This window comes from Chanodichthys erythropterus, chromosome 19, assembly GCF_024489055.1.
Source record: "Chanodichthys erythropterus isolate Z2021 chromosome 19, ASM2448905v1, whole genome shotgun sequence".
Lineage (NCBI taxonomy): Eukaryota > Metazoa > Chordata > Actinopteri > Cypriniformes > Xenocyprididae > Chanodichthys > Chanodichthys erythropterus.
In genome coordinates, this window is record NC_090239.1 from 20,773,945 (window position 1) to 20,783,399 (window position 9,455).

Below are 9,455 nucleotides of genomic sequence, written 5' to 3' on the forward strand. Positions count from 1 at the left end.
GAGCACTCAAACATGTTATGTCACTCTAATTCAGCGCTTGCAAAAGCTGCATTCCACTCTCTCATGTTAATTTCTGACAGCTGGTGGAGCATGTCAGTGACAGCGGAATGCTAGAATGAAAGAATTAAGGAAGAAAGTGTTGCAGAACACAATGAAAAACATCCAAAATTTAAGGAGGGGAATTTCTGGCCAAGAAGCAAGCAGAAACTGTAAGGAAGTCGGGTGCAACGGAACGCACTAGAGTTGGCAAAGCACCTCTGGCCCAAACGTATGTTCCATAACCCCAGTCAAACCACTAACCCGAAATCTTCAGTAATATATTAGAGGAAACAAATCAGAGTCAAGTCCAGAGAGGGCTCTGATCCACATCAGGCACGCCACAGACCAGCAGCACGCATAGGGTTCATTCATCTTTTGCAAATGATACACGCTTATATTTCCTCCTCATTTCCCCAGCACATGGAAAGCCACTGGGAAAGCTAAAGTCCACTGAATGGAAGGGCAGGGCTGTAAGGACGTGACTGTCACTGCATTCAGGTTAAAAGAAATATGGCTGCTCTGGATTTCATTGGTTTCTATGGCTATTCTGTTTTAATATAACCGCACACAAACTACAAGCGGATGTGATGAACTTCAAGATGTAGGTCATCTTAAATTGTGCTCATTTTGCACTTTACAAACATGAAAGAATCAACTTCTGCAAATCCTATATGTAAAAAATGATTTGGGTCTGCATTATACCGCAAAACATATAAAAACCTTGCTGAAACCCGAGAGTACACAACATTAATGTGGAATATGAACCATGTGAATCATTATACATGTTGCAAATTTAATTTTTACTTTATAATCAGACCTTGATATAAAACAAAATGAAACTTACAATGATAACTTGCAATAAATATCAGTAAGTCAATGATAAAAAAAAAAAAAAAAAACAGTATGTCTAAAAGTAAAGCCTATTTTTTTTTTTCTGAATGTCAGTTTATTTTATCAACTGCAGATCCTTTTTTAGGCATTTTGGCTTTTCTTTTTGGATTTTTTTTTATTTTTTTATGAGATTTGTGATACATATAATCTGACAAAGTAGGGTAGAAATTTACAAATTTTGGAGTAATGAAAGTATGAAAGTAAAATAAAAAACATATTCTTAGAGTTATGGTTGCTTACAACAACCTTTAAGCGTCAAAAAAAAAAAAAAAAGGCATTAAAACAATTCCAATCATTTTGCTTTTGCATTGATAATTATTTTCACACAAATTAGACCTAAAAAATTGAGGTCAGACACTTCTGTGGAATCATGCTGTGATAAAGCAGGAAGTGCGAGGCATTCATTTTTTTTTCTTTTTTTCAGCATGCAGCTCAAATCTGTGAAAATTATTTCCAGACTGCATCTCTGCAAGTGCCAGTGGCTCATACCTGCCTGCTGCCCCCAACTGTCCAGCAGACGCCACTACAAATAGAACCACTAACACGGTGACATCATGGCACAGGACAATGAAGACAAAAAACATATTTTATCTGTGTTAGTACCATCATTTTTGAGCATATCGAGACTTGTCCCAAACCATTCTAGTTGTACATACACTACCGTTTAAAAGTTTGGGGTTGGTACGATTTATTTTTTATGTTTTTAAAAGTCTTTTATGCTCAGCAAGGCTCAAAGGATTAAGAATACAGTAAAATAATAATATTACAATATTATTACATTTTTTCTGGTTTAACATATTTAAAATGTACTTTATTCCAGTGATGGCAAAGCTGAATTTTCAGCAGCAATTACTCTTCACACAAACCTTCAGAAATCATTCTTATATGTTGATTTGGTGCACAAGAAACATTTCTTATTATCAAAATCGTTGAAAACCGTTGTGCTACTTAATATTTTCATGGAAACTGTGATACATTTTTCAGGATTATTTGATGAATAGAAAGTTAAATAGAAGTAGAACAGCATCTATTTGAAACAGAATTATTTTGTAACATTATAAATGTCTTTATTGTCAGTTTAAATCAATTTAAAATGATAGTTCACCCAAAAATGAAAATTCTGTAATTATTTACACACCCTCAAGTTGTTCCAAACAGTATCAATTTCTTTCTTCTGCTGAACACAAAAGAAGATATTGTGAAATACACTTGAAATGGAATGACTTGAGGTCAAGTAAGTGATAACTGACTTTTCATTTTTGGGTCAACTATCCCTTTAACATTCCTTGCTGAATAAAAGGATTAATTTCTTTCAAAAAAAAAAAAAAAAAAAAAAGATTTTAATGATAGCGTAGGCCTATATGATGTGGCATATGTTTAAACATAAGCACCACAATTATGTGGACAATTTAAACAAATTGCCCTGGACAATCAGCTCAGTCATAATTCAGTCCCAAAGGCACCATAACTACATCTAAAATTATGAAGAAACCAAATATAAGAACTGCACCTATGCTAGATGATTCATTTACTTTAAAATTATGAATACAAACCAAAGAATACAGATTCAGCTGGGTCACAAAACGTTACAAAATCTCCAACTGAATATGATAATATGTTCTAGGAAAACAAAGATATATGCAGAAGAGGAAAAAAAAATTACAAATGAAAAACATAGCCTACTAAAAATGAAAGATCAGAAGGGTTTCAGGAATTTCAAGAAATGGCAGTAATGTGTCTCCCAGGAGCAGTGTTTTTCTGAACACATGGGTTTTCTCACAGTAAAACCAGTCCTGACACAAAACAGAATAACACTTAAAAGAGCACAAAAAGCCATGTCTTGTTGAAGTGGCTTTAAAATAACTATGATTTGACAGAGAAGCAGTTAAATGAGAGCCTACATTGACTGGAGCCTGCCAGAGAATAAATCAACTCAATCTCTGTGGAAAAAAATCTCACCTCCAAATCTAAATGGGTATTTAAGAAAAAAACTGGCCAATTATTTGTGCATGATTTTTTTTGCTTTTTGCACGATCTTAATGGCCTCTTACAGTTTCAACCCTCTTCTAAATTGCATTCGGTTATGGAGTCCTGCGCAACTGCACTGTGACATTGATCACATGGCCTCCATCTCCATCCAGACCACTTCAGATTAATTTTTTCAGCTGCTCCAGTGCAGCCGTTTCATAGCGTATCAACAGCGTAGAGACCCATCCGCCTCTGCCCTACTTCTGCCGCTCAGTGCGTGACACCCCAACCATTTAAAGCGCTGTTTTTCGCTAGCGACTCCTCCACCATTTTCAGCTGTCTCATTCCATTTTTCATTCATCCCTTAATTTGCGATGCAGCTCTTTTTCTGAGCCTGTGACTTTCTCCTCGCACTCTGCATTATTCACAGTTTCTCAGAAGCTCCAACACCCAGAAGACCTAGACCTGACTCTTCCATTTCCATATTTTTACTTAAGGACTTATGTTTTACCATTTCAAACACGTCATACTGAGAATACCAATTTGGACATTGATGCAAGACCTGCAGTCATGAGGCAGCTGGAAAACAGTTTAAGATGGAGATATGGGGTCTCTGAAGCCCACCAGCCCAGGGCAAGACTGAATGGATGTAACGGAGAGGTGGACCTGTGACTTTGAAAGCAGATCTGAGAATACTGAACATACAATCTGGCTATTGTTTATTTAAACCCTCTGACTACAGTGGAAAGATGTTTAAAGTGCTCCTATTATGCTATTTTAAAGGTTCCTAATTTTGTTTTAGCGGTCTCCTACAATAGGTTTACATGCATCCAAGGTAAAAAAAAATACAAATAAATAAATAAAAAAACTCATAATATAAAATTTTCTCATAATATACATTGCACATCATCTCATTTCTCAAAGAGTCTGAAAACGGTTTGTTCTAAGATTCAGTCTCTCTAAACCCCTCCTTTCTGAGAGCCTGCTCTGCTCTGATTGGTCAGATGGCCCAGTCTGTTGTGATTGGTATACTGTTTACAGCGCATGTCGGAAATGAAACTTCTATTACCATGTCCGAATTTCAGCTCCAGAGGATTCCTCAGCACTTGAGGCACAGTTATACGAAACGATATGTAACAGAAAGTAACAGAAATTGCTGACGACTCATTTCGGCAGTTCAGAATCGATTCTTTCTTTTAGGAGACAATAACTTTATTTCTTGTGCACTTTGATCTCTAAAACTTTGCATACATTTCACAAACAGCTATATTATACACTGCATAAAAAGTTAACATTAAGAAAAAGCAAAATAGGGGCACTTTTTAAAAAACATTTTTGATGGGACAGTCTACCAAAAATTAAAATTCATTTACATTTAAAATTCTGTCATTTACTCACCATCATGTCATTCCAAACCTGTGACATACTTTTTTTCTGCAAAACACAGAGATACACAGAAATATTTTGAAGAATCAATTTGAATCACAACTGTTTGGTCACCAACATTCTTCAAAATATCTTCTTCCACAGAAGAAATAAAAGTCATACAGGTTTGGAACAACATGAGGGCGCAATATTGCGGAATAAGTCCCGCCTTCTAAATAAGAGCCAGTCACCGATTGGAAAGTCATCGCGTCACTGCAGCTGCTGTTAAAAGCTTTGGTTCCTATAGAAACAGTCAGACGTGCACTTCCTATAGAAACGCGTGCTTAGGACTGCGCATGCTCATTAGCTTGATCCAGCCTGAAAAATGCTGTTCTTTGTCATGATTCGAAAATTTAGAAACAAAATTTATGAGACAATTATTGTCAGATTTCACTAGTGATTTCAAATATGAAATTTAATCGAAAGCTTGGTGAACAGCTTCGGAGAATTTGATGTTTCCCCATTCTGAGATATAGGACCTAAACTTGCATGCCCGAGAAGTGTTTCAAAGATGGCTGCCGAGTGAAATGACTTGTCTTAAAGGGACTTTGATGTAAACCACCATATGAGATAACCTTTGACCCTAACATAGTTGTTTGTTTGTGTGTGTATGTGTTTTTTATTATTATCATAATTTGTGACAAGACATGAAAAAATGTCAAGTCTTTTGGGGTACCTCTACCTTTATATTTTATTCCAGATTTATGCAATAAAACAAAACAAAACAAAACAAATTCCTTAGAATACAATATGAGAAATAGTTTTATTATTATTGCTTTTTTTTGTGGTAATTTAGTTTCTATAACTAAAAATACATCTGTCCACTGCAGTTCACAGCATGCATTAAAGGGAATATTTGTTTATTAGGAATTTCCATTCAGCTCTACTGTCACTATTTCTAAAATGAAATAAAATAATAAAATGATGCAACTTCACTGGGATAATTTTGAACAAAAAAGATGGCAGACAGCAAAACCAAAAGTCATATTTCAATTTTAAGGCCAAAGTGTGTCTGTGTTTGCGGTGGTGTTGTAATGTACTCACAAGATCCCACGTCTCCTTGAAGCTGAAGTATTTGAGGTACTGGCATGGTTAAAACCACAACGTCAAACTGCTGTGATGCTCCCCCTTTGCGACACACTTCCCAGCCAGCGTCCTTCCGGTGAATGTGAGTGACGTGTCGGTCATAGAGCACCTCTGCTCCTGCTTGAGTGCAGAGGGGCACAGTTGGCAATGTTGCACATAGCAAAAGAAGAAAAAAGGAGAGAGAAACATGGAAATAAAGAATTCCAAAGAAAGTCAAGCAGAAGATTATGTATCATAGAGTGGTCAAGATTTGGTTTATAGCACATGCAAATAGTTCTAGAAACAAGAGCAATGGTGGAAAGAAACTGGGGTGTAATGATATACAATGTCACAATTTGATACAATTCACGATACTGAACTCACAATACAATATTATTGCAATACTGTAAGCCAAAAGAAAGATTTTTTATTGTTCCTTCTAAGACATATGGTAAAAATGTACTGTTGATTAAAATGCTACATTTGGCATTACATCAGGGGTGGACTTGGTCCTGGTCCCGAATGCACAGGGCAATGGTGACACCAGAATAAAATAATTACTGATTCTGAAGCTTAAAATACAGAATTATGGTAGACACATATGCATGCACTCTGTAACTGACTACAAATAATTAAAATAATGTAGGCCCCTTTTTACTGGTAAAAGCAGACATTTGGCATTATCAGGACCCACAAATAGTCCCCCATTGCATTATTATATTATTACTGTCACTGAAACTCTGTACACTATAATTTTTTGTCATGCAGTACACGCATGCTTTGATTGCATGCAGCCATTTGATCAATAAGGATATACTGTTATACCCCTAAAAGAAACCCAACTCCAGCATGGAAAATACATCTTATGTGAATTAGCACACCATTTTCCCCAAAGGGCTTAAGGTCACAGAAAAAGTGGACAACAGTATATAAAATCAACATCAGGAAAATGTTGATAAATAGTGTGCACATACGCACAATTCACTTTTGATGTAAATCCCTTACTGTTTTGCTGATCTTTGAATAACTGTGTTGTTTCTCAGTGTTGCTACACAAAAGCAGTTCCATCTGACTGCTGCTTTTTGTTCACATGCAAAATAACAAAACATCCTGAACTGTTTCTAAAGACTCAGTCATATTATTGACTAAGAGCCGTGATCTTTGAGTTCATAAATCAGCTTTCATGGTCTGGCCAAATTCTTCGGCGCTCTCTCTCTAGGAAATCAGACATTTTCTCTAGAAAGGTAACGTTTAGATGGAACAACAGCTGGATGACTCGGGTCTTGCTGACCCAAAAATAAATTTCTGGCAGCACATTTCTGTCATTAAACAGCTGATGAAAAACAGCTGCTTTATGAACAGCGATAAAATCGGTTATTAAATCTGTCTTGCTTCTCTGACTGTGTAAATACATAAAAAGCATTTCTGTGTGAAATTGCCCTGATGGAAAAAAACTTTTACGCTACAGCGAATGTTGTTTTTTGCTATTTTAATACATGTTTTAAATGAAATGTAGATATTTACATTATAATCACTCAAACATTTTTGACGAAAAAAAGTTTGCAGGCTTAGTTTGCAAAAGTCTCTTATGCTTGCCATGGCTGCATTAATTTTATTAAAAGCAGAGTAAAAACAGTAATACTGTGACTTATTGTTTCAATTTAAAATAATTGTTTTCTATTTTAATATATTTTAAAATCTTGAATAAAAAAGCTGAATTTTCAGCAGCCATTACTTCAGTCTTCAGTGTCACATGGTCCTTCAGAAATCATTCTGACATGCTGATTTACTTCTTAAGAAACATTTCTTATTATTATTAGTGTTGAAAACAGTTGTGATGCTTAATATCTTTGTGGAAACTGATATATTTTTACCAGGATTCTTTGATGAATAAAGTTCAAAAGAACAGCATTTTATTTAAAACAGAAATATGTTGTAACATTATAATTATCTTTACAGTCACTTTTGATTAATTTAATGAATCCTTGCTGAATAAATGTATAATAAAAAAAAAAAAAGACCCTAAAACAAATGGTAGTGAATATCAGCAAGAAAAAGAAATCAGAAAATAAATTATAGAAAATAAGTTGAACCTGAATTCAAATGACCTACCTGACTCTTTGAGGTAGTGTTTGACAATGGATGAGACCCCATGGGGCGTTACATAGTTCACAATTCCTTCTTCCTTAGACATCATGCCTTCAACAGGAGCAACAAGAGGTTTTAAAATGTCTTGTGCTAAGAGTTCTTCATAAAAACTAAAAATACAAGAAAATGCATTAGTCACAAGTGGCAAATACACCATACAGATCAGATTTAGTACTGAGATGTAGCCCACCTGCTGTGAATACGAGCGTAGTATTTTGTGGCACTTATGTATTGAGCACCAAGATCAACCGTGCATGAAGGATTGTTTGGACTCCTGCTTGTGGACATTCTCCCCCCTATAAAATTAAATAGCATCAGGTCCAATGTGAAACACGAAATGCTGTTTTTAAGCTTTAGAGTTAAAAAATAGCAACAACAAAACAAAACATTTCAATGCAACCAGTGATGATTCGGCATTAATAATAAGAAATAAGAAATAAGACATCAAACTTTTACAATTATTGTAATTACTGTAATGTGAAAGTATAATATTATCACTTTTTAATAAACCCTTTGAATTTCTAAGGCCTCTAAATTATCAACATGATCAAAACTGCTGAAAAGCCTGTTATACACAATCTTCTACAAGCCTACTACAAAGCCCCTAAAGGGACACGGAGATGGAAAATATATTAGATGGGAGGGAAAAAATACAGTATATTTGAGTATTTTACTTTGTCATCGGTTATTCAATTGTTTAAATAATTGTCACAAATTTTTTTTAAATAAAATAGTTGAATTAGTATTTCACATTATACATTTAAAAACATAAAAAAAAATTAATAAGAATAATATCAAAAGTCATTTACACATTCTGTTAACGTTTACCCAGAGGATGCATCTTTCCCTAGTAGTGGGGAAAGATTGCCTTTTTGAATAATTTCACATTTTGCGCAATGACAACAAAGTTAGAAACTGGCAGATGCATCGTCATTATGTACATGCTAAACTTAGGTCTATAGCTAAATTTAAAAGTAAATGCACATTGTTACTTCTTTTATTGTTTAATTGTTTTATACAACTGTTGCATTTTAACTATTCTGTTCCATTAACATCTTAATTAATCACATTCTAATCATTGTTATTTGACGATATTTGAAGTGGAAGTGTCCTGTCAATCAAATTACAAAGTTCAAGAGGGACCTCCTGGTGGTCATCGACGAGCACTGAAGTACATTATTGAGCACTTGCTCATTCTGTCCTGTCAGGCGAAGAGTCAGTAGGAATCTGACGTCTAAAACTTTCGTATAATAAAGTTTAAGTTACTTTATATCTGCTCATTTTCTGCTCACCTTCCTCCCTTATAGAGCAGCAGGTCACCTAGAGCACCTTTTTGACTTATGTTTAACCCATAATGAGTGACATTTGCTGCACATACCACCAATCCAATGATTTATACACGAGACATTCACCGCTCGATCAAGTGTTTCATATTAGTATATAAAACAAGCATTCTCTATGTAAAAACAGATAAGAAGATGCTAACCTGCACCCCGAGATTTGTCCCACACTACAATATTAACCTTGTTTGGCAGCTCCTTCCGCAGCAGAAAGGCACATATACTGCCTGTAAGTCCAGCACCAACTATTAGAACTCGAGACATATTATAGAAAATGTAAATTAAGCAGCTGCTCAAGGTAAAATAGCAAAGCGATCTTGCTAGTTTCAAGAGCTCACACGATCTGGCATACTGTCCCTTTAAGAATTATGAAAGGCTGAAGTGTTTTTTGTTGGCCAACTAAAACATTTCCTTTGTTTGTTTAATGTTTGACTGATAAGCACAACATATCCAAACTTATTAAATTATAATAAAACGTTATATGCCTTTTTTGCAGGTACATTTAAGAGTACGCACTCAAATGTAGTTTTGATGTCTTAATTGGATTTAGAGTATTTTTTTAAAACAATTATCGTAGTC

The 9,455-nt window shown here is 34.9% G+C and overlaps 1 protein-coding gene across 3 annotated transcripts in view; it reads right to left on the minus strand.

Annotated features, from left to right (window-relative positions):
* The window catches only part of rnls (renalase, FAD-dependent amine oxidase), a 62,125-nt gene extending 52,891 nt beyond the window's left edge, over positions 1 to 9,234 (minus strand). The window contains exons 1-4 of one of the 3 annotated variants that reach the window (XM_067369740.1): positions 9,060 to 9,234; positions 7,727 to 7,832; positions 7,501 to 7,646; positions 5,368 to 5,529 (exon numbers count right to left, since the gene is read on the minus strand). In XM_067369740.1, the coding sequence (XP_067225841.1) occupies positions 5,368 to 5,529; positions 7,501 to 7,646; positions 7,727 to 7,832; positions 9,060 to 9,096 (451 nt within the window). In that variant the 5' untranslated portion in view covers positions 9,097 to 9,234. Of the gene's footprint in view, positions 1 to 5,367; positions 5,530 to 7,500; positions 7,647 to 7,726; positions 7,833 to 9,022 lie in introns of all 3 variants that reach the window. The other 2 variants (XM_067369738.1, XM_067369739.1) reach the window with 2 other exon arrangements.
* Positions 9,235 to 9,455: the final 221 nt, after the last annotated feature.